This window comes from Dioscorea cayenensis, chromosome 8, assembly GCF_009730915.1.
Source record: "Dioscorea cayenensis subsp. rotundata cultivar TDr96_F1 chromosome 8, TDr96_F1_v2_PseudoChromosome.rev07_lg8_w22 25.fasta, whole genome shotgun sequence".
Taxonomy (NCBI): domain Eukaryota; kingdom Viridiplantae; phylum Streptophyta; class Magnoliopsida; order Dioscoreales; family Dioscoreaceae; genus Dioscorea; species Dioscorea cayenensis.
Window position 1 is genome coordinate 1079642 of NC_052478.1, and position 24148 is coordinate 1103789.

At 37.6% G+C, this 24148-nt stretch overlaps 5 protein-coding genes and 1 pseudogene across 6 annotated transcripts; 2 read left to right on the top strand and 4 right to left on the bottom strand.

Moving 5' to 3' along the window:
• Window positions 1–265: 265 nt before the first annotated feature.
• On the bottom strand, window positions 266–2686 carry LOC120266795 (serine/threonine-protein phosphatase 6 regulatory ankyrin repeat subunit B-like). The gene is made up of 3 exons (XM_039274454.1): window positions 2044–2686; window positions 464–1320; window positions 266–356 (listed from the first exon to the last, which is right to left on the bottom strand). The coding sequence occupies exons 1-3, from the start codon at window positions 2684–2686 to the stop codon at window positions 321–323; spliced, it is 1536 nt and encodes a 511-aa protein (XP_039130388.1). The 3' UTR covers window positions 266–320.
• An 8695-nt stretch (window positions 2687–11381) lies between these two features.
• Window positions 11382–13632, bottom strand: LOC120266698 (protein ACCELERATED CELL DEATH 6-like). Of its 2 annotated transcripts, XM_039274346.1 has the most exons (4): window positions 12908–13632; window positions 12295–12830; window positions 11919–12212; window positions 11792–11848 (listed from the first exon to the last, which is right to left on the bottom strand). In XM_039274346.1, exons 1-4 carry the CDS (start codon window positions 13599–13601, stop codon window positions 11840–11842), a joined length of 1533 nt encoding a protein of 510 aa, XP_039130280.1. In that variant the 5' UTR covers window positions 13602–13632; the 3' UTR covers window positions 11792–11839. The 2 variants fall into 2 exon arrangements, with proteins under 2 accessions (XP_039130279.1, XP_039130280.1); XM_039274345.1 differs by having other exon boundaries at window positions 11382–12212.
• A 2792-nt stretch (window positions 13633–16424) lies between these two features.
• On the bottom strand, window positions 16425–19380 carry LOC120267929 (annotated as a pseudogene).
• Window positions 19381–19928: 548 nt separating this feature from the next.
• On the top strand, window positions 19929–21038 carry LOC120266796 (pentatricopeptide repeat-containing protein At4g39530-like). Its single transcript, XM_039274455.1, has 2 exons — window positions 19929–20563; window positions 20678–21038. The coding sequence occupies exons 1-2, from the start codon at window positions 19929–19931 to the stop codon at window positions 21036–21038; spliced, it is 996 nt and encodes a 331-aa protein (XP_039130389.1).
• Window positions 21039–21078: 40 nt separating this feature from the next.
• Window positions 21079–22156, top strand: LOC120266797 (pentatricopeptide repeat-containing protein At4g13650-like). Its single transcript, XM_039274456.1, has 2 exons — window positions 21079–21166; window positions 21279–22156. The coding sequence occupies exons 1-2, from the start codon at window positions 21079–21081 to the stop codon at window positions 22154–22156; spliced, it is 966 nt and encodes a 321-aa protein (XP_039130390.1).
• Window positions 22157–22298: 142 nt separating this feature from the next.
• Window positions 22299–23672, bottom strand: LOC120266647 (protein DELETION OF SUV3 SUPPRESSOR 1(I)-like). Its single transcript, XM_039274289.1, is given in 4 exon segments — window positions 22299–22519; window positions 22521–22536; window positions 23354–23470; window positions 23571–23672. Coding segments are annotated over 3 exon segments (222 nt in total). The 5' UTR covers window positions 23448–23470; window positions 23571–23672; the 3' UTR covers window positions 22299–22407.
• Between the last annotated feature and the right edge of the window lie 476 nt (window positions 23673–24148).

Sequence of the window (24148 nt, forward strand, 5' to 3'; positions counted from 1 at the left end):
AATCCCAATTCTCCAGGTCTCTTCAGGAACTTTCAAGTCAACACATACAAACAGAGGACAGTTATCCTTTATTTTTAATCCATTAATTTGCAGATAACATATTATGGTAAATTTTTGATAGCATAGTTGTTTATCCATTTCTTTGTAAAAAATAACATACCCATAAGACAAAGGGTTATAAGTTACCCAGCGTTCTTAACATTATTATTACACTGCTATAAAGTTAAAGCATGGCTAGTCCAAAGATGACTGCAGAAGCAAATACAACCCTGGAAACACTACGAATCATGATTGAACTGGGACTGTTCCAAAACAAGTGTTCACTCAGCCACAATTTGGTCTGAGGATCTTGGCTCCTGCTCATCATGCCATTCATAAAACCAGTGACTCTAAGCAAATTCACTGCTGGCCAAACAATAGCGAACACTAAACAAACAGAAGGCCAAAAAGTAATGGCACATACCACAATCCCTATGACCCGCTCTTGAGGAAAAACAACAGCCATTAAGGCCATTCCATAAGCCACGTACATGCCTACAATTGCCCACGTAAGTATGCTCATTGACCAAGAAAGATAGCTTTCTCTTACTTTAAGATCAAGCAGAGGTGCTCCAGCATGAACCAAACAGCAAGTGGCAGTGAGAGAACAGACCATTGCCAATGTATTGGAAATTAGGAATACTTTGAAGCAAAACTTGTTTGATAGAATGGCTGTACCTTCTTGAATATTGTCATTGCTGCTGCTGCCACTACTGTAACCTCCAGGCACTGTGAAACCAGCGGTGAATGTAACTGTGGCGACTAATATTGACAGTATTGCCAAAGTTTTCGACAATGATATCATTAATGTTTCATTTTCCAGATCATGAACATTTCTTTTCTGAAGATCAGACCTCTTGGGACTGAATATAGCTCCAGTGTCCAACAAGCATCTGAAAATAAGGGACGGGGAGGTCTGTTTAATTTGCCATGAAGCAGTTGCATTATGCAAGTAAAAAGATAAATCAAGAGGTGTGCATCCTTCATTGTTCATCACTCCAGAATCAACTCTGCCATCCTTGATAAGGTCATACACAATGTCTTTGGCCCCTAGAGTGCAAGCAATATGCAGCAGGGTATTCCCTTCAAAATCCTGACAGTTTAACAACTTCTCCAGGATTGGCACCTGAAGGACATACCTGACAACTCGCCGACTATGATTCATTATAGCAACATGAAGAAAACTCCTTCCTTTTCCATCAACAAGCTCATCAGAGTCTGGACAATGTTTGAGTATCTCTTTAATCACTTGAGCTCTGTCCATGCTCGCAGCTATATGAACTGGAAACAAGCCATTCTGATCAGCTATGTAGCTTGTTGAGTGGAGAGAGAATATATGAAACTTAATTTTATTAGTTATTTGAAATATATTATAAGACACTCTCTTTCTCTCACTCTAATTTTTCTCACACTATACTCACTCTCACTCTTAACACTCACTCTCACTCTTGCTTTTCACTCAATTAGCTTTCTTGTCTTGCTAAGCAATGAAGCACACTTATTTATAGTGGTGTGAGGCGGTGGACAGAGAGTTCTAGATTAATTGTGTAGGATGGTAAGCTTGAGTCGGTGAGAAGGTTCAAGAAGAGTCAATGGCGGTGGGAAACTTCATGAAGCTTAATGGAAGTGCTGCTTCTTTATCATAGCTTGTAGAAGCATCATGCTCTAAAAGAATCCCTATCATTCTTGAATCACCATTAGCAGCTAAATAGTGAAGGGGTAAGCTCCCAGACTCATCTGCTACCCTACCAATCTCTGGCTTCCATGTCAGCAGCATTCTTGCTATTTCTACCATATCATGTAAAAAACAAATTAAAAGACTGTAAGATGCAAGTCAAACATAATATTTGGGTTTTATTTAACCCAAATGCCTCAGGTGATAGGATGGCAAACTCAACTTTGCATGCTCAAATTCATATTTTCTAAATTAACAGATGGGGACTATTAGTTCTTTGAACAATTTCCATGTCTTATAAAATCAGGAATGTTTCAATAACATGGTACCTTGAGATCGAGCGGCATGTAAGGCTGTTTGCCCGTTAGGACCAGCAAAAGAAGCAGAAGGATTCAGCAAAGCTTCCACCATTGCATGTGAGTTTCGCATGACTGCTAAATAGAGCGGAGACATACCAGAGTTATTAATAATCGAAGACAATTCAACATCAAGTTCAATGAAACTTTTAACCATGTGGTAATTGCCAAACCGAGCAGCCTCATGCAGCGCCGTGTCACCATTCAGATTCTTAGCCCTGAGCAGAAGTATCAATTCACTGCTCTCCCTCACATGCTTGATTATAACTTCTGCTGCTTTCTGGTTACCAGAACTTGCTGCCAAGTGCAGAGGTGAATCAAGCCTTGTGTTTTTGGTAAATACAAGGGATAATTCTCTACGGCAAATCTCCTCGATGATGCGCAGCTGCCCCTGCTGGGCGGCTACATGGAGGAGAGTGTTTCCTCCCGGAGTGACCCCAAAGATGGTCTTGGATTGAGGAGGAGGTGCAACAGTGGAGGACTGGTGTGACGTTTGAATGTCTATGTTGAAATGATTTATTGAAGAAAGGAGAGACGTCAAGGTTTCAATATCTCCTGACCTTGCAGCTCTCAGAAGAGAAGCTCCCATTTGTATTTGTTTTGGTCCTATCTCCATCGCAGGTTCCTGACCTGCCACCAACGCTAGTGTGTTTTCAGAGGACTTGATTGGTTAAAGCTAATAAAAAAAAGAGCAGTCCATGGTACATATTTGACTGTAGAAAAAGGTGAAGGATTGTTTTTAATGAATAAATTATAAATTTATTACAGAAGGAAAAAGAAGAAATAGGAGAAATACATAAAGAAAAAAGCATGACCTCTCACTAGAGATGAGTAAAGAGAAATGTGAAAATAATAGAAAACAAATAAAAAAAAAGAGGAGGAAAGGAAAGGATAACAATCTGAGCCGGCGAAATCAACCTTCTAGAGACACCGGCTTGCTCAGAGATTTAAGAAGCGGATTGTTCCCAAAAGTGCTTAAAATAAATAATTAAATAAATAACATTTTTGGACTTAAAAAACCGCTTATAGACTTCCTGCTACTAGAAATGACTGACTTAAATGCGAGAAAGAAGTGAGGAATCTTTTTCGACTCTGAATCTCCCCACTCCCGACTTTGAGATCCTTAAAAACAATAAGTCAATCAAGAGCACAAAATACCATTTATGGGTTCCTTGAAATTGTAAGAAAAATAAAATAAAAAATGATGGCTGAAAACAGGCTAAAATATAGGATTTATATATTAAGTAAATGTAAAAGAGTATCAAAGGGAGGGGATGTCAAGTATTATTGGGTTTCAGTCCATTTGGGCTAGAACAATAAGTTGGGCTTTAGCCCAATATAAAAATGAAAAAGAAAGAAGCTGTGTCATCTAATAAAAGATCAAGGACAAAAGGGTCATTTCACATGAAAAAGACTATGTGTGTAAATCCTCTTATTTAATGTGAGAAAAAAAAATGAGAGCGATGAGACAATAGAGTGTGAGGAGAAGTGTCACGCCCCGAACCCGGCTCATCAGACCCGATGTGTCGACAAACGGCAGCACACCTACAAGGCCAAGACCCATTAATCATGCAAGGCCTCAAAACCCGATTCTCAAAGCGGTGAGCTATTAAACTCCTGATTTGAAAAAAAAATTAAACAACAGATTATGAGCTTGACAACCAACTAAGTACCCACTAAAAAATATCGGGATCATAAAAGTTTCAAATTTTCAAAACTCAAACAAGTATAATAAAATACAAGTTTATCAGAATAAAATTCAGAAGTTAAGTTTTTTCAATAAAACATAACTGATCAAAAAGTCAAGTATATATGTCCCATAAATAACTATTGCCAAAACAAAATGTCAAAGATCATATGTTTACACTCAGTGACCCGAGCCAGAATATCAGAGTTCATAAGTTTACCCTCGGTAACCCAAGCCAAAATTATCAGCCAACAGAATGGTGAGAAACTATAGTTTCTATTTCACAGATACATGTCGACACTATTAATGTTTAACCCCCAATGACAGAGTTATTGCAAAGTTAGTTGGGGATTATAAGTTGCTATGTCAAAATACGTAATGTCCAAACATTTATCAGAATAGAATACATAAATTTGATGATCCCATTTTCATATAAAAATAGTTCCAATTCATTTATAAAACTAAATACTTATATACAAATTGCAAATAATAAATAAATAAATAATTCAAAATATAAATCAAAATAATAAGCATTTTCTTCTAAAAAATTTCATAAATTCAAAAAGACTAGAATTTTCAAATATATACATATAATAGGATTTATATGTGGGATACTTACCTGATTAACGACCAGATTTTGAATTTTTTCACCAATCGAGTTTTTTCTTAGGAAGTCCTATATTTGGGAATAACCCATCAGAATTACAAGTAAATCAATTTCTAAAAATTCACACGAATGCAAAAACATAATCAAGACACTAACAAAACTACCAAGGTTGAGACTAATAGCCAATTCCCCTATGAACCTTAAGATTGAAATTAGCATAGCTTTGCAAACTTTAACCTAAATCAAAAATTTCAATCTTCTAAGAAAACTAGACATCTACATCTATAACATATCCAAATCTCACAATGATTTGAGATCTACAGAATCTAAGCCATCACTTTTAAAATCATAAATATGCAAATCAACAACTTCAGACATGCCTCATCCAATAAAAACATCTCACAACATGTAACTTCAAATGAGAAAAAAAAACTTTAAGAGAAATATAAATAACTCAAAATGGAACAAATTTTTTATTAAACATGAGTCATGATTCAACCTCTAAGATCATCAAATTCTCAAATCAATCTTCATGCTTTCTGCAGAAATGCCATTGAGCATGCCATTGAGCATACCTATAGAAATCTGATCATATCTCACAATTTATAGGGGTAAAAATTCTAAAATTTGGTAGAGGCAAAGATAACATCTTCTTCTACAACTTTCTTATAAGTCTAAATCTAAATCAGACTCTACAATCATGAAATAAATTAATAAATTCTCAAGGGCTGCACAGAAAAAATGTCCGTGTCACCTGAGTATAAAGCCTATAATTTACAGGATACTACTCCAAAAATTCTAAAATTTGGAAGGTACATAGCTAACGTCAAACTCTACAAGTTTCTTATTTTACTCTCCTCAAAATTATACCTTTAAGAACCTAAAATCGAAGAGGAGTTTCTGCCATTATCAAAAACAAAATCTAAAACCTATCAAATTAATCTCAAACTCCTCAAACAAGAAGCTAACCTTACCCATCCATCACTAATATCTGACATTAACATATCAAGATCTAAAAAACATAACAATAATAATTCAACAATATTTTTCAAAGATCCGAGAAAGAGGGTTCTTACCTCAACAATACTAAATCAATAATTGATGACGAGACCTTTCTCCCATTTTCGCCACCGACACCACCTGCAAATAGGGAGAGAAAGATGAGACTAGGTCTTTCTATTTTCTAACGGCGATCTAAATCGGAAGGAGGCGAAGAGATGTCTAGGGTTTTTAAACTGAAAACACAATCAATGGGTAGGATTAAAAGTAATAATAATAATATTATTAATGGCTAGGATTTAATTAAATGTGGGGCTCACAAGAAGAAAGAAACCAACAAGAAGAGAAAGGAGAAAAGGATAAGAGCTAAACTTGGCAAGAAGATTGAACGGCGATCGGCGCCAAATTTCATCTATATTTTTCTTGATGTCATTATATCCATCAGAAGATGATGTATGCATGTCTTGTTGAGTCTCTCTTTGAATACTCTTGTTTTTGAGTTTATATGCTTCTAGTTAGCTAGAAAGATCCTTGTAAACTCCATTAATTGGACATAGTTAAAAAATTGTAAGAGGCTCTAAGGAGTCCAGTGGTTTTTTTTCGATTTGAAAGGCTTCCACGCTAAAATTGGTGTCTTGTATTGTATGCTTGCATTTTGGTAGTCTTTATAGTTATTACCTACTTCAAGGTCACAAAGAGGGGTTGTAATCGTATTCTTAAGGGTTGTATTTGACCGAGGAGGGTCTTGAGCTCGTATAAAGGTCATATGAAATTGTTCAGAATGCATCCAATTTGTCATATGGCCATATGGGTCAAAATATCAAAATAGTCCCTCTATTTTGCGTTTTCCGCCCTTTTAGTCCCTCTAATATAAAATCCGCTTTTTTGATCCTCGTATTTTCACATTTTTGTCTTTTTGGTCCCTCTAATTCACAGATCTGCCCTTTTGGTTCTTCCAGTTGATGAATTAGAGGGACCAAAAAGGATGAAAATGTGTAAATACAAGGACCAAAAGGGCGGATTTTATAACTAAAGGACGAAAATGTGTAAATACAAGAACCAAAATGGCGGATTTCATATTAGAGGGACTAAAAGGGCGGAAAACAAAAATTAGAGAGACCATCTTAATATTTATACCCGCCATATGAAAGGTATATGGGTTGTCATATGGGCATATGGGAGGCTATATAGACATTCAGAGAGTTTTCACTAGGGCATATGGGTGGCATACGACCAATATAAAGACCGTATAGATTTTCTCAAGAGCTTGCACTAAGTCATACAGGCGGCATGCCGACTAGCATCCCGTGAACAGTGATTTTACTACAGTAACTTCCGCAGAGTTTCTTCACTGTTACAATGTAGGTAATCCCGACAAGTATAGCGAAGCGAGTAAATATAATCAATGAAAGAAGTAAATAAAACAAGACACTATTAAAGAGTAGCTATAGTGTTCTTCTCCACCCTTAAGCTACAATCTAGCTTAATTTAGCAAGTTGAGGTATACAATCAACAATAAACTTCTCTTGAGTAACACAAAACGCATTACAACAAAGAAAACAACTTGCCCTACCTACTCATCCGCTTACAAGCCCTATCTTAGGTTTACAAGAATGAAGAAGATGAGTACAAATTTACCTTCTCTTCTTCTTCTTCTTTAAACTCTCAAGTTCAGATCTAGAAGTGCTCTAGAACGTCTACAAGTCTTCTCCTTTGATGAATCTTGAAGGTATTAAGCGACAAATCTTTCTGGTTGCTACAGTACTTATGCACAAATTAATTTTGAATCATACACATGTTCTAGGCTTTAAACAAGGATTGGACACCTTACACTATTCCCCCTTCTCTGAATTGAAATCTTGCTATCTTTTTGGTCAAGATGAGCGGCTAGAGCGCTAAGAAAGGCAGGGACGTGCACAAAACTCAATGGAGCAAGTGGGGGCAGGGCCCGTGCACACATAGGCTCTAAGACCACCTGCACATAACCATTACTCAAACTCTCACCACTTATGAAGAATTCTAATGGGGACCTAGCTACCAATATATCACTTGATCGTTGGTGAAATCTAGCTATCTTTACATACAGTAAACTTATATCAAGTCCATTGAAAATGACAACCAAATTAATTCTTTATCTCTTTGAAGGTTGTTCTGGACTTTCAATAAACTTCTCGAAGAGCTGTCTATATTCCACAAATTTTGGATATCAACCTCACTCTTCTTCTGCAAGAATTTTAAATTATAATAGGGACTGTCTTCCTATTACATACTTGGGAGTTCCCCTCTCTGGAAGACGGCCTAGACGACAGGATTGGACAAAACTTATTGATTCTGTCCGATCTAGACTCACTCCCTAGAAAGCTTTATACCTTTCCCTGGGGGGTCGTCTAACCCTTATAAATTCCGTTCTCTCTACCCTACCTGTTTGCTGGATGTCTGTATTCAAACTACCAATTTGGGTTATTCATGAGATCGACAAGATTAGAAGAGATTTTTTATGGAAAGGGCCTGATCTTGGATCTAAGTGTATCAGATTAGTCGCTTGGAAAAGGATTTTCCGCCCCCGTCCCATGGGTGGATGGGGAATTCTTGATCTTCAGGAGTTCAACAAAGCCTTACTTGGAAAATGGTGGTGGAAGATCAGTACTACATCGAATTCTTGTTGGTCTAAGATCTTAAACGCAAACTACTCTTTTAATGGATCACCTGGATATCTATTTCATCATCCACCAAAAAATAAATCCTTCTTCTGGGCTGGGATTAACACCGTTCTTACTCCTTTCCGAACATGCATAAATTACCAAGAGGACTCTTATTCCTGGCTTCTCGAAAAAAATGGTATTTTCTCTGTCAAATCATTCTACAATTTCTTAATTGACGGAGGACTTCGAAGTCAACTTTATTCTCATTTCTGGAAATCCAAATCCCCAAGCAAAATCACTTTATTCTGCTGGTTGGTCAGAGAAAACAAAATTCTCACTCTTGATAATCTATTCAAAAAAGGCTGTAATCCTAATGCCACTGACACATGCATTCTTTGTCATAATAATTCGGAAACAGTGGAACATCTTTTTCTTGATTGCAAATATGCAGAGCGTATTTGGTCCTTCTTCAGACAGAACCTTGATATTGAGTCTTCCCCATCCTCAATATCTAATATTTGGACCATTTGGATCCCCTCACTAACTTCCTCTCGTCGGAACCTAGTGGACCTCTGTTCTAGAGCCATAATCTGGAATATTTGGCTTGAACGAAATAATCGCATTTTTAACCTTACTTGCCTACCTATTATTTCAATTTTATACAAGTCTGCTAATATGCTGCTTTCTTGGCTATCAACAGATTCAGAGAACCTTCATCAGGATACCACTGAGGTCACTCAGAGAATCAAGCGCTCTCTCAACTTCCTAAGCACTAGACCCACTGATTTCATCGGCGATTCGGTGCACACTGCTGATCAGGAGTAGTCCTCCTATCCTTGTAGCTGGGCAGGCCTGTGTCTCCAGACGGTTTACTTCGCCGTCCCAGCTTGTCTCATTTTCTCTTTCTTTCTGTATTTCTTTTGCTCACTGTTTTCCTCATCCCTGGTGAGGATCCTAGTATGTTATTTTCTTCTAGACTTTTCTTGTTTGCGATCTCTCCTGTTGTACTCCTCTGTTCCCTTCTTTTTTAATAAATTGGTGGTTTATCCACTTTATTCAAAATGACAACCCTGATAAAAGATAAGCACTGAAAGCAATGAGACACACCAAGACACCAATTAGACATGACTCTGGAACAGCATTTGCAATGCAGCAATCCCAGATGAAATAGCCATGAATGCAAATATCACACCAAGTAGATTAATTCATAGATTTTGACAGGGGTTGTACTCTTAATACATTATCAATCTCTAACCATTCTTACTGAGTTTTGCATAACAACCAAGTAGAGAGGCCAAAACCCGGAATTGTTCACAATGGAAGTAAATCCATCGTCTATAGCAATTAGCTTCTCCACTATAATGTAGTGCTGTGTCACCATCTATGTTCCTAGCTCTGAGCAAGTCCTGAAATGTAGAACTTCCAGCCCCATCTCTTCCAGCATCAATGAAAAAAGTTATGGTTTGGTAATGACCAGCCTTTGCAAAACAATAAAGTAGAGTAGCAAGCATTGAATTCAAGGGAGCCATCAGGGACTGCTCAAGCTTGCAGAGATTTTGGCAAACTTTGTCATGCCATAATCAGCTGCAATGTGTGTTAGAAATTGTGAGTTGAGCGTAGGCTTCAACGAGTGTACCAATGTCATTTTCTAAGGATTTGTTCCCTCCCATTTATAATATAAAAAAAAATACAAAGAATAAACATCAAAAATACAATAAAGCCAATAGTAAACTGTAATTTACACTGTACAAAATCAACCTATTGGCACTTGTAAGATGTGAATAAAATTAACTTAATCGTATAAGATTTTCAACCAGAAACAGTTGTAAGATTTATTAACAATAATGAAAAAAAGAGACTGTTTTCTTTCTGTTGGGTAACTGGTTCATTAGGCAAGCCCACAAGAAAAAGCCTTGTCATTTGCTATAGCCCAACTTTAAAAATTTCTGTCTGGTCTGTATATAAATGACTCAATGTTTTGTTACTTTTTTCTCATGTGAGATACTAGAAAAAAAAAACAATGTGAAGTACTGTGTTTCCACAGACGTTCCTGTGAAAATGCCCTCTATTTTTGTCTCTGCCAAAGTATGAATGAATGGCTGGACGGCCTTGTGTGTGTACACATAGCTGATCATGAAGAAGAGGAGAATGACTTTGTGATGTGAGTGAAACCAGAGCTAAAAAAACATTCATATCTCCAAAGCCTGCTGCTCTGAATAATTTAGCATCCATGTGGCTCCAGTGAGGTCCTTGTTTCATTCCATGCATGAAATTTGTCAAATTTTCTTTATTTTCAATGAATTTTCAATGAATGTGATTTATCTATTACAAAAAAAAAAATTGTCAAATTTGCGACGTTAATGACAATTTATGGGCCGGTCAATCACTAACCTTCGGTGCTTTCTGCAGCTGAATATCCAATGTCTTTCCGGGAAATTTGTGTTAGTGGACAAAGTAACCCAACAAAAGTTAGGCTAAGAATTGACACAATAACATTGCAATATGACGGTTCAATGGAAAGTATCAAGAAAATTATGTGCGTGAAAATGACATACTTTGATTATGAAAGGTCATAAGTTTCTCTCAGCCTTTGAGTTTTGTGAACTAATTATTTTAATTGGGCCCTCAAAACACATGATAAAAATTATAAATAAACACTAAACTTTCTTTTCCATGTAGGCGACACTTGCATCACAGTCAAGACTCCAACATTTATTGGAAATTACTACAGAAGATTTACACCTATGTTAACGTTTATAAATAGTATGTCTAATAGAAATACTTGACTAACATAATTGACATTTATGATGTGACATACCCTGTTCATTTGAATTTTGAATTATCATACTAAAGAATAGAATTGTAATTCTAGAAAAAAAATTTCAAAGATCAATTTCAGAGCATGACTTTCAAGGTTAGACCCAACAAAAAGGTCAGAGATTTTTTTTTTTTTCTCATTAACAAACAAAGGTCAGAGAATGATCATTTTCTTTGCCTATATTTCCATGGACTCAATTCATATCTAATGGTGTGCTAATCTTGCATTTCGGAGAAGAGAAGGTTCCATTTGTCTCCTTTCGGTCTTCTTACCTTCTTCTCCGATGTATGTACTCTTAGCACTTTGAATTTTAGGTACTTGGTTTTATTCTCCAGATGCATCTGAACTTACCAGGTCACATGTTCTGACTTCAGATGAAAGAAAATCAATATGAGAAACTAATACTGAAAGTTCCCAATAATTATCAAGGCTTTTTTTTATTCATTGACTTTGTAAGTAGACGAAAAGATCAAACTTTCTATTATAATAAAATTTTATTTTATGATGATAATATGAATTCAAGTGACATTCATATGATCACTAAGATGGATATAATCACAAGCCTATGTTAAACTGAAACAGAAGAGAGTCACTTGAACTGGTGACCAATTACAAACAGATGAACTACACCAGAGCTACTAAAAAAATGATCAGAAAAAGCAGCAAATAAAAGAACACACCATGAAACAGCGCCCAACATGATACTTTGTCTCTGATATCAGTGATCAATCTCATGGAATGTTTTGATTCTAATCTAAGTCTTCTCATCCATCCTCTGAATCCAAATCTTGCTATCTTTACACGCAGCGAACTGATAACAGGTCCACGGAATATAACAACCCTGATAAAAGGAGCACTGAAAGCAATGACACACACCAAGATACCAATTGGCCATGATTCTGGAACAACAACAGCCAATGCAGCCATCCCAAATGAAACAGCCATGCATGCAAATGCAACACCAAGTAGATTCATGGATTTTGACAAGTGTTGTACTCTCAATGCATTATCCATCTCTAATCCTCCTGCGTAGATGATTCTGAATGTGGCTATGAGGGAACTACACATTGCAATGCTGTCTGAGATTAAGAATACCTTGAAAGGATACTTGTTTGTTAGGACTGCTGCTCCTTCGCGATGGTTGTTATCGCTGAAGTATCCACCTGGCAATGTAAAACCGGCAGTGAACGTGACTGTGGAGATCAACACTGACAGAATTGTTAGATATTTGCAAAATGATAAAATGTTCTTTGTATCTTTTGGCCTGGCGAATCTTTGTGTTATCGTATCATATGCGTGATCCAGTCTTTGTGGACTGAATGTAGCTCCATTTTCTACCAAACATCTGCTGATCACTAACTGCCCACTCCTTTTGATATAATGAAAAACCTGAATCAGAGAAAGTAAATTAGTACACATTTTAATGTCTTCTGATCTTTTCTTGTTTGTAAGGAAAGAGATGGATGCTTACAAAGAAGTAGGCAATGCTCATCTCCATTGATGTCATGGAAAGATCAAGAGGTGTGAGGCCTTCATTGTTCATGACATTTGATTCAACACTCCGTTCACTCAGAAGATCATAAACAATCTCTTTCATGCCATTTTTTACAGCGAGATGCAGTGGCGTGTTCCCATCACAGTCCTTCTGGTTCAAGAGCTTCTCAAGAGCTTTGGTTTGCAAGACACGCTTCATAACCCCTTGTCTGTGATTCAAAACAGCAACATGAACAAAGCTTCTCCTGAATCTATCATCAACTAGTTCAATGGAGTCAGGACAGAGCTCAAGTAGTCTGCAAATCACACCAACATGACCCATATGCGCAGCAATATGTATACAATAGGAGCCATCTTTATCAGGTATATAAGCTGTAGAGGCATCATGCTCTAACAGGATATTTGCCATGTGTGAATCACCAGCAGCAGCTACATAATGAAGCGGAATGCTACCGGAATCATCTGCAACCCTGCCTAATTCTGGCTTCCAATCCAACAACAGCTTAGTGATTTCTGTGAAAGCAAATCATCTTAATAAACAGCGGAAGAGTTAAGCAATCTTAATACTAACAATCTAACCATATTATTACCTTTTGATGTAAAGACTGCAGCATGCAAGGCAGTCCGACCACCAGGACCAGCAAAAGAGCAAGAATAAGATTTCAGCAAAGCTTTGACCATTCTTACCGAAGTTTGCATTACAGCAAAATAAAGCGGAGAAAAGCCGGAATTATTCACAACAGAAGATAATCCATAGTCCACGGCGATCAGCTTCTCGACCACCAAAAAATGTTTGCCTTGTACCGCATGGTGTAGTACTGTGTCACCATCCAAGTTCCTAGCTCTCAGCAAGCCCTGAAAAGCATGGCCGAAGACTTCCTCTCTTGCAGCATCAATGAGAAAGCATAACATTTGGTAATGACCACCCTTTGCACAGCAATGCAGTGGAGTATCAAGCATCGAGTTCACAGAGGCCACCAGGGATTGCTCTAGATTGAAGACCACTTGGGCAAACTTCAGATGGCCGTGTTCGGCAGCAATGTGCAGGATTGTGTTTCCTCCAGCTGTGACGCTGAAGATGCTCTCTGTTTCGGTGTCCGGTGCAGCGTGAATGACTGACCGGACATCTAAATTTAGCTGATCAACAAGAAGAGAAGGATGATTAGATGGTGTGAATGTAAGTAGAGTTGAGAATGCTTTCACATCTCCTGAGCTTGCAGCTCTGAATAATTTAGCTCCCATGTGTCTCCGGTGAGGTCCTTGATCCATGGACTGAGGTTCCATTCTGAGAAGATGTGGATGAAAATTTGTAGGCATGCCCGTGTTCCGAAATGGCAGTGGGGCAGACTAGTCAATAGACTAATAAACTAAGGAAAAGGAGCAGAATAATTCAATAGAACACGTTGATCAAAAGGAGACTCGGAATTTTCCAAGTTTAGTCAACTGTTAATTGAAATAAATGTGGATAAACCACAACTTTATCGAATGTAGAAAGCAGTAATGCGAAGAAGATGAAAACCTCTCACCGTAAGTCGGGGAGAAAGTAACCAAGAGCGCAGAAAATAAAAACGAAGCAGAAAAAGTCGAGAAGGCGAAGACACCGTCGCGTCCTCGTGTCCTCGCCTGCACTCAACAAAAGCATAATTACTCTCAGGGCAAAGATCGGAGCTCGGGATCTCCAGCTTGATTTGAGACTTTAGCGCTTAAGAAATTAAGAGAGCGCTTTAATTTTTCCTCGGGAAGCTTCATTAAAAGATGATCGTTGTTCATCGCCAATGGCTGAAAACCAAGAAAGATATTAGCAATTTTAATAAAAATATTGTAAAGCGGTAAAACAGTCAATTGGAAAATACGATTATTTCGCTCAATCCATATATTCCACAAAAATCGCACTCGAAATGAGGTCCCGTAGAGTTCGGTGTTGAGGGATAAGGGATGGAATCCAAGTAGTCCAAAAGTGTGGGAATTGAATGTGGGTAGAGATTGAAACCAAGGATTTGTGAGAAAAAGTCCAGATACGCTCCGAGAAAATCACATTCAAGGAAAAGATGGTTAAAGCTTCTCGTGAGGCTTTTGTGACATAGAACACATGTATCCGTGGAGTTTTTGAATGTTGCAGACCCCTTTCTTGAAAAGATTTGTAAGAGTCGAGATTTTATCTTCCCGCCAAAGCCAGAAAAAGAGTTATTTTGCTAGGGCTGGATTTTTCCGGGACTGAGAGTACGCGGACTACGCATTCCACCATCAATAAGGAATTTATAAAAAGGATTTGACTCGTGAAATTTCCACTTTTTCCAGCGCTCAGAGTAGGTATCTTCCCGATTATGGGAGCAATCGTGAATGATCTCTAGAAGAGAGGACAACATATCAGGGGAAGCAGAGCGAAAAAGAATCTCTGGGTTATTAATATGTTGGATGAATTGTCTAATATTAATCCAAGGAGATGTACAATCAAATGAAAAATGTTGGCCAAAGATCTTTAAAGCAATTGTCCAAAGATGCCAACTGATCGGACCAAAGAGATGTGTTTAAACCATTTCGATAATTTTGTTTATGCAGAACGAAATGGTAAAAGAGAGAATTCACCCCCGCCCAAAAGAAAGATTTATTTCTAGGGTGGATTATGGGATAAGATTCCGCTTTGGGCTTCTAATCGAGTAATTGATTGAATGATTTTAGCCCAACCATCGTCCCTGGATTACAAGTCAATTTCCACCACCACTTCCCAAGTAAAAGCTTTTGTTAAATTCTAGGTTGAGGATTCCCCCCACCCCATATCATGGGGCTCGGTAATTCTATTCCAGTAATCGACCCGATTCCTTTGAACCCGAGATCGGGACCTTTCCATAGAAAATCTCTTCAAATTTGATCAATATCTTTGATTACCCAAGCGGGAAGTTTTGAAGACCCATTGGTTAGGAATTGCGTAATAAAAATAATGAAAAACAATTATTAACGATTAAACGCTTGGTTGATGCAAACAAATATAGTAAATTGCTTTCTAACAACAATATTAAAACAATATCTATAGCACAAGCCTCACTGACCTCAACTATAATATGCTTACAATTTCTATAATATCATAGCTGCTACTGCTTGGTTTATTTGGAAGACTAGATGTGATGCCATATTCAATCATATTACCCCGAGTTATAACTTAATCTCCTGCAGAGCCATCGCTCATGCGAAGGAGTTTTTTTCCAGGCAAACCTCGCTAAAAACGCCTCATTCTCAACAATTTCTGAGAGACGAGAATAAAGAGGTAAGAAGAAATAGGATCTCCCCGACGTAACACCTCTAGTGGATTTAATCCAAGTGGAAGGTTGGCCATTAATAAAAAAAGAAAAGGAAGTCGAAGAAATGCAGGTCTTGATCCAAGATATCCAAATAGAAGGGAAATTCATCTTCGTAAGAGTGGCAAAAATTGCACTCCAGCTAAGCATGTCATAAGCTTTCTCCACATCAATCTTGATTAACATCCTAGGGGGTCTTTACTATCATTTTCCAAAGAATGAACAACTTCTTGCAAAGCAATAATGTTATCGAAGGGACAACGGCCAGAAACAAAACCAGCTAGTTCCTTCCCAATAAGCTTAGGAAGGACAAGCTTAAGCCTATTAGCCAAGATTTTAGTGATGATTTTATAACAAACATCAGGATCTTTCCTCTCTCATTAGATCTACTATCCCGCCCTTCAATTGGTGCCTTGCTCCCAGTCTTGGCTGGCAATCCAACCATTCACATCATCCCGCAAAACTGGATCACTCCTGCAGCTTTGCTTTGCTGGCTTCTCATGGGGCGAATTTACACACTCCCTCATTATTTCTTCGGGGTCGTGAGCTCGCCAGATATATCATGAAGTGTCTGTTAAATTTTGGCTTTCTGTTTTACGCTAGTTTTTGTTGCTTTGCATCTTTTCTTCAATGCTGTTACTCCTAGTTTCCTGGACTTTGTTTTCCTTTTCTTAATAAAATCCTTCAGGGATCTTTCTACAAAATATATATATATATATATATATATATATATATATATATATCTATAGCACAAGAAGGTGAATTTCAAACAAAGCTTATAGCACAAGTTTTCACAGAAATTTAGCGCACCAAATTAATAACAAAATTCAGGGAGGAATATGTTAAAAACCCACTAATTCATCACCGTAACACAAGAAGGTTTCACACAAAGAGATGCGACTGAAAACATAAATAACCAGTTGATACTCATAAAATCTATAGCTAATAAATCCAAACAGATAAAAAGGAAACAATGTTTTAGGCTGAACTTCAAAAACTGCTAGAAAGGCTATTACGAATGATTTTGGTATATTTCAATTGAAGCCTCACTTGAAGCACTTGGCATCCAAAAGGCCCTCACCCTCAAAGGGTTCCTGATCCTCAATCATGGCATTGACACGCTCTTTTCTGAGTCTCATCAGTTATATCAACTTTGGTCCATTCATAGAGTTCCATGTCATAGCACTCGTCGAGCACAAATTGGGGGATCTCCTTTCCACGGAACAGCCACAGGCCCTTCACCTTAAAATGGTGGCTGTGAACCAATGACAAGCATCTTCCCAAATGCATACTTGCGAGCCAGATCCATCCGCTGCAAAAATCCACTAACCTTGTTCAAGGTCACAAATGAAACCGTGTTCTCATCATTGTACTTGTAGTTGCAGAACCACAGCGAGTATCCTTCTGGATCATACATCTCCCAAAACCCTGAACATGCGAGAAAAAACACATCAGCCTGGATTGGATTACTAATTCTAATACTTCAGGAAAAACATGGAGATTAAAATAAAGTACCTCCAATGGCCACCTCACGGAAGTTAGATTTTGTGTTTGAATAAAGCCTCTTCCACTCATCCAATATCATCTTACTTGGGGGCAACAGGTCAAGTGGATTCTTTGCCTTTGGTTTTGGTGCCTCTTCTTCATCTTCAGCAACAGCTTCAACTTTTGGTTTTGCAGGCTCTTTGGGGGCTTCTTTCTTGGTTTCTTTCTTTGCTTCTTTTGGCTTCGCAGCCTCTTTGGGCTGAGCAGGCTTCTTTTGAGACTGAATAGGACAAACAGATTCAGCCTGCTTTACCTCACCTATCACCTTAAGGAAGTTTGGCTGGTTAACCAAAGTCCAGAAGTATCTTTCAACATGAGGAAACTCTGATGTAAAACTCTTTGTCATCACCCTAGCAAAGCCCACATACAAATTGCATGTCATGATAATATCAGCAAGAGTAATGCTGTGTCCAACCAGGTATGTATTGGCGGCAAGATGAACATTCAAAGCCCCAAGTGCCCTCTTCAAAGCAGCTTTTGCAGCTTCCTCAGCCTAAACAAAGAAACATCATGTGGGCAAAGAACTGATAGGGATGACCAGTCAGAGAGAAGAAAGGCACCAAGGTTTCATGTTTTAAACTAACCGGAGGAAGATACGGGAGATATCCAAGCCTTGGATAATACCAGTGTGCAATGCTCTGATCAATCTCAGTCGCTGTAAAGTCAATCCATTGCTCAATGTGGGCCTGAAACAACATGAACAAGGTGCATGATTAACAGAATACTCGCAAAAAACAAGAATAATATTCCAATAAATATCTTACATATTCAATTAGTGAGGATCCATGAAGAGGATTGTCAGCCCTTTGAACGCATCAACTAAAAACCAAACAAGAAGCAAATGTCATAAATTTGAAGAAAAATCAGCAGCAGCAGATATGATAACTTCTCATACCATAGCGTACTATTGCATTGCTCTCAAATACAGGACCATCAGGAGTCTCCAGAACAGGAACCTGAATGAGCAAAAAACCCAGTTGGAAGGGGGAAAAGAATGCTAGAAGCCTACTCACTGAAATTGACCACCATAAAAGGTTGATACCTTCCCCATGGGGTTCATCTTAATAAATTCAGGAGTTTTATTGGAAACCCCATTTCAAAAATTCTTCACAAGTTCAACCTTGACCCCACTGTACTCAGCTGCTATAAGTGCCTTGAAAGCATTCTTGTTGCCAGTTCCAGCATGCAATACCTACAAAAGAAAAATAAAATATATAAGAATTGATCATTGTAATATACAAGAAAATGCTCAAGGGTCCATTACAAGTCCAATCAAAATCAAACAGAACAGCCATTCTAGATGTCGCTGTGAATATACAATGGAAACCCTCAGTAAAGAGCTGTACAAAATGCCTAATAATATTGCAAAAGTAAACAAGACAATCATAATGATGTAATTGGCAAACAGAAAATTACATCTGACCCTTATTATAACCTGAATTACAATCCTCCAAACACCTCACTATTAATTCAACTAACTAACAAAAAAAAGTTAAATCATGTCCATTTATTTGGGCCAAATCCAATAATAATAGGGGGAAAAAGCAATTGATTGCAACCTATATTTAGAAAACTTCTGTTGGAACAACCTCACTAACAACTAGATATAATGAAAAGAATAGGCAAGAGAGAAGGCAAAAGAGGGGGAAAAAAACTCTAGCCTATACCAATCAACCAGGACAACATTTATAAAAGTCCATAAAACACAATTTCATAAAAATTCTAGCAAAAAAATCAAAATAGAAAAACAAGCATCGAATCTACCAGGGAAACCACTAACGCAATATCAAAGAAGTTCCAATTGTATTCAATAACATATTCGTTAAACATACTCAGAAGTTCCAACCAACATAAATCAAACTTCCATAAATGAATAATTTAGGAAAAAAACACAAAGAAAACACAAATCAAAAGAAAAAGACGTGAACATACTCCTCTAAGAATCAAATGTGGGCTGATCCACCCACCACATAAACAGCATTGGCACATAAATTAACGAAGAAAAAGTACATACATTTACAATCATAACAAAACACAAATTGGCCAAATTAAGATTGATTATAGCCGGGCATATTGTTCACCGAATGTGTCAGTGAACACCAATTAAAAAAAAAACACTGAACAACTACAAACAAAAGAAAATTCAAAGATCTAAGTTGCGAACACGCAGGCTCCAAACAAAGAAAAGGGATGAAAAAGAGAAACTGAATCTATACCAGCGCCATGGGGATCCGATTATGCTGCTCTCGCGCTTCAACTATTGAATCTGGAAGAAAAACACAAAGACAAACCTGAGAAAAAAAGAGATCGAAAAGGGAGGAAACAAGACTGAATCGAAGGAGAAGAGAAGCGATAGAGTGGAACATACAGCGAGGGAGAGCGAAATCGGCGCCCACGAGCAACTAGGGTTTTCCTCGAAGGAGAAAAGAGAGTGCTCTCCCAGCAGGTGTTTTATAGTGCAATCCTATTATACTAAACCCTGGATTTCCTTTTATTCACCAACATGCCACTCGCTCTTTTGGATATTAATTTAAGCCTTCGTTTTAATTTTTAAAAATTGAGCATGTATTTAACTATTTATGAGTTGTTTTTATTATTTAGTTTTGGCGTGTTTTTAATAGATAAATTATTTTTATGATAATTTTATGCAGTAAACTCATAAGACCTGTGCGTTTCATATTCAAATGTTTCACTTCTCTCAGAGCTCTTTGCTTTTGAGAAGAAGTACGCTCATTCTACTCAGAGACTTCGCTGAAGCACTGAGCCATCTCCCATGGTGAAGCTCTCCACTCTCGCATCCTCAAGACAATCCCCAACCCAGACCTCTTCCTCTGTAATAGCCTCATCAACATGTACTCCAAGTGTGGGTTTTGTGCAGAATGCTCTGCAGGGGTGTTTGACGAAATGCCTGAACGAGACGTTATCTCGTGGAACACCATCATTGATGGGTATTTTCTTGCTGAGATGTTTCCATATGTGTTACAGTTCTTTAGGGTGCATGTTGCATTCCGGGGTAGCTCTGGATGAATTCAGCTTCACAAGTATTTGTAGGAGTTGCCTTGCTTTGGAGGCCTTTGGTAATGGATTGGCTGTTCATTGTTTGGTGATCAAGTGTGGTTTTTGGTGGCAACGCTTTTTGTTGCTGAATGGGCTTGTTGAAGTTTACGCTAAATGTCACTTCTTGAGAGAATCTTTGAAAGTTTTTGTTGATGTAGAACACAAAGACATTGTCTTGGTTAACACTCTGATTGGTTTGCTTGCGAAAGCTGGGAATTTTGAAGAAGCTTTCTTGATATTCTTGGATAATGTTCTGATTGCATCTATGTGGCCTGAAAGAGCTACTTTTGTTAATTTGTTGAGTGGGATTGATCGCTATGAATTTTTGAGAGAAGGGATGCAAAATCCATGGTTTGATAGTGAAGTTTGGGTTTGAGGCCGATGGTGCTGTGGAGAATTCTCTTGTGATGATGTATTCTAGTTGTGATCATGTAGATGAGGCCTTTGCTTTGTTGATTCAATCAGGAAGCAAAAAAATCCAAGGTCATGGACCACTATGATTAAGGGATACGCAAACCTCGGATGGTATCAAGAGGCCATTAACACCTTCCTGTGGATTTACTGTGAAGGTAAGATGATAGATAATGTATTATTAGCCTGTGTTCTTAGTGTTGCAGCTGATTATGAGTGCTTGCAAATTGGCAATCAACTTCATGCTACTGTGCTTAAGTTGAAATGTGAATCAAATCCTTATATAGTCCATGCTTTGATTGATATGTATGCAAAGTGTCGGTCTATGGGAGATGCTCTGAAACTGTTTCAACAGATTGGTGGTAATCGGATTCAGCTTTTCGTGGACTATAATGATATCTGGTTATGTTCATAATGGATCCTCTGCAAAAAGCTCTCCAATTTTTTTCTACAACATGAACAGAGAAGAAGCCATTTCTGCTGATTCTGTTGCATGTGTCAGTGTTCTCATGGGATGCACTGATTTGCAGGCTATTGATCAAGGTGAACAAGTTCATACTTTTGTGATAAAAATCAGGTTATGAAGCTGACATCTTAGTCCAGACTGCATTGTTTTCTCTCTATTCCAACTGTGGTAGCTTGTATGAAACTGCAGGCCTTTTTAGAACAGGGATGAGACATGACCTTGTTTCATGGACTGCGTTACTTTCATCTTATGCAAAGCATGGATATAGTGAAGTAGCTTTATTGTGTCTTGTTAGAATGCTCAAAGATGGGTTCAAACCAAACCAATTTACTCTGGCAAGTGCTTTAACTGCTGCTTCTAGAGCAACATCAACACAAACTGGGAAGGTACTTCATGCTCTTGTTATAAAAACAGGACTAGACACCAACACTTCTGTTGGTAGTGCTCTTATAGACATGTACTCAAAATGCGGAGACATTGGGAGTGCAATCAGTTACTTCAAAGGGTCTTCAAAGTGTGATATTTTCTCATGGAATGCCTTGTTAACAGGACATGCTCAGCATGGAAATGTGACTGAGCTTCTGAGCATTTTTGAGGAAATGCTCAATCATGAGCTGAAGCCTGATAGCATTACATTTCTTGCTATTCTTAATGGTTGCAGCCATGGTGGTTTTGTTGACAAGTTGTTGCACTATTACAACATGATGCAAGATAAGTATGGTATCAGACCAAAGGTCGAGCACCGCACCTGTGTTGTTGATGCTCTCATTCGTGCTAATCTGTTCAAAGAGGCAGTAAACTTTATCCAGGGAACCGGGTGCAAAGCTGGTCCTGAAATACTGAGGGTTTTCATCAGTTCTTGTGCAACTGCAGGGCTTGTTCAGTTAGGTTTGGCCGCAGCTGCAAGGATGGTTGTTTCAGGTTTAACCAATAATTCAGCTCATGTGCTGTTGTCTAATCTATATGCACTTGATGAGAAATGGATTGATGCAAGACGGATCAGAGAAGCAGCACAAACCGATCATACATACATCAAAGAAGCTGGTAAGAGTTGGATTTCATGTTAACTTGATATACTAAACATATATCACTATTAAAACCAAAGACCATTGTACTCTTCATTGACATGAAAGAAGATCTATTTAACCATAGCCCCACTGTTTGGAATATCCGGATCAGAAACCCTAAAACATGTTATAGATTCTGGTTTACATAAAAAAAGAACAGCGTAGTTTGCACAACAACTGATCTTTAAGAGAGAATTGCTAAGAAGACATCCAATTGATTCACCGATTCTCTGGCTTTAGGACTCCACAGCCTATTTCTTCTGAGAGTTGCTATCAAGCTCATTCTTCAACTGCAACGAGAAATCATCATTCACATCATCATCATCCCAATCATCCTCCCATTGCTGCAAGGTTTCTTTTGCCTTCTTTGTCATCCCACTCTGCAAAAATTTATGCAAAAATGATGCTTACTTATTCCAGACCAACAGATTCAGAGTAGCTACTTGTTTCTGATCATTACTTCTTCATGAAAAGCCAATAACAAGAAGTTAAATGGTTGCCAATAAATAATGTTAAGTTGACAGGCTTTGGAAGCCAAGAACATTAGAAATTCAAAATCATCTTCTTAACAAGCATGTGTAAACTATAGATAATTAATACGTATCAATAAAAATACCAATTTTGTGATGTCTAGGTTGTGTACAAACATCAATACAAGATAACCGATATCTCGAACAAGTCATACTCGAGATAACAATTTTTTCTTTTTTTTTTTGACAAAGTGGCGACAAGCACCGTTTTATTTTTTTTTGCATTGTGCACCTTGAGACCTCTCAATCACAAACACTAGGTTGTGCCTTAGTTCCTCTCCGGATTACGAAGTGTGTTTGGATTGAGAAAAGAAAATGTGTTTATAACAATTTCACAACTTTTCCTCCTTCCAATCTTACAACTTCTCAAACTTTCCTCCATTTCATTGATCCAAAGACTTAAAACCCACATCCAACAATAAATCATCTTAAAAAAGATGAACTTCCTTCTGTACTGTTGTCCTTTAGTTTTTCAATAAATCGGTGGTTTATCCACATTTACCTCACCTAATGGAAAAATATCTAGAATCTAATTAAGAAGCATAATATCTGAACACATTCCTACTGAGTTTCAAAGGGAACAATTCATGATCTCATACTATGATCACTAAATTGAAAGAAAATAAGCATTTCATGCTGGAAAATTATCCGGAAAAAGCAAGATTACCTTCATCTATCTCAAACTCTTCGAACTCGTCATCATCCTCGAAGAGATCGATCTTTGCATCTTCCGACACAGCAGGCTTGTTCTCAGTTGCCATCTCGAACAAGAATCAGCAAAACCCTGAAAAGAATCAGAAGAAAAAAACTCTTGATTTCGGAGAAAAATACATGAACCTCGAACTCCGAATTGGATCTAGGGTTTGAAACCCAAAGGACGATACCTTTTTTCGCGCCGCCCGAAAGCTCTCGATGCGCGCTTCGTTGGGCCCGTGAGACGTTTGAGAGTGACGTAGCGGATTCGGGTATGTGGATATCGGATTCGGGTGCCGAGATTATTGAATTGATATAATATCTATGAGATTAGTAGTTAATGACTTGACTTGAAATTTTTACTTAAATAGTAAGTTATACTCCAAAAGTCTTGATAATTATCTGCGGGGTTTTGTAAAAATTTATATTACTTTCTCAAAAAAAATTCATATTACTTTTATAAAAGCATATATGCTTGTATGATTTTTAAGGGTAAATACACTAACATTTATTTTTTATATGTGAATGTTTGTAAATTAATTGCTGGTATATACAATATATATATATATATGTACTTTTACAGTGGCGCCTATGCAAAAACAAACTTTTATACATGTTTACACGCAAATATGAGCTTTATAAGGGTATATATGTAATATATTTGAACATAAATATAAATTTTTATCGGGTGCATATATAAATTATGAATTTTCATGCGGGTGTAAAGTGTAATTGGGAATATGAATGTTTATAGGTTGCGTGCACAAAT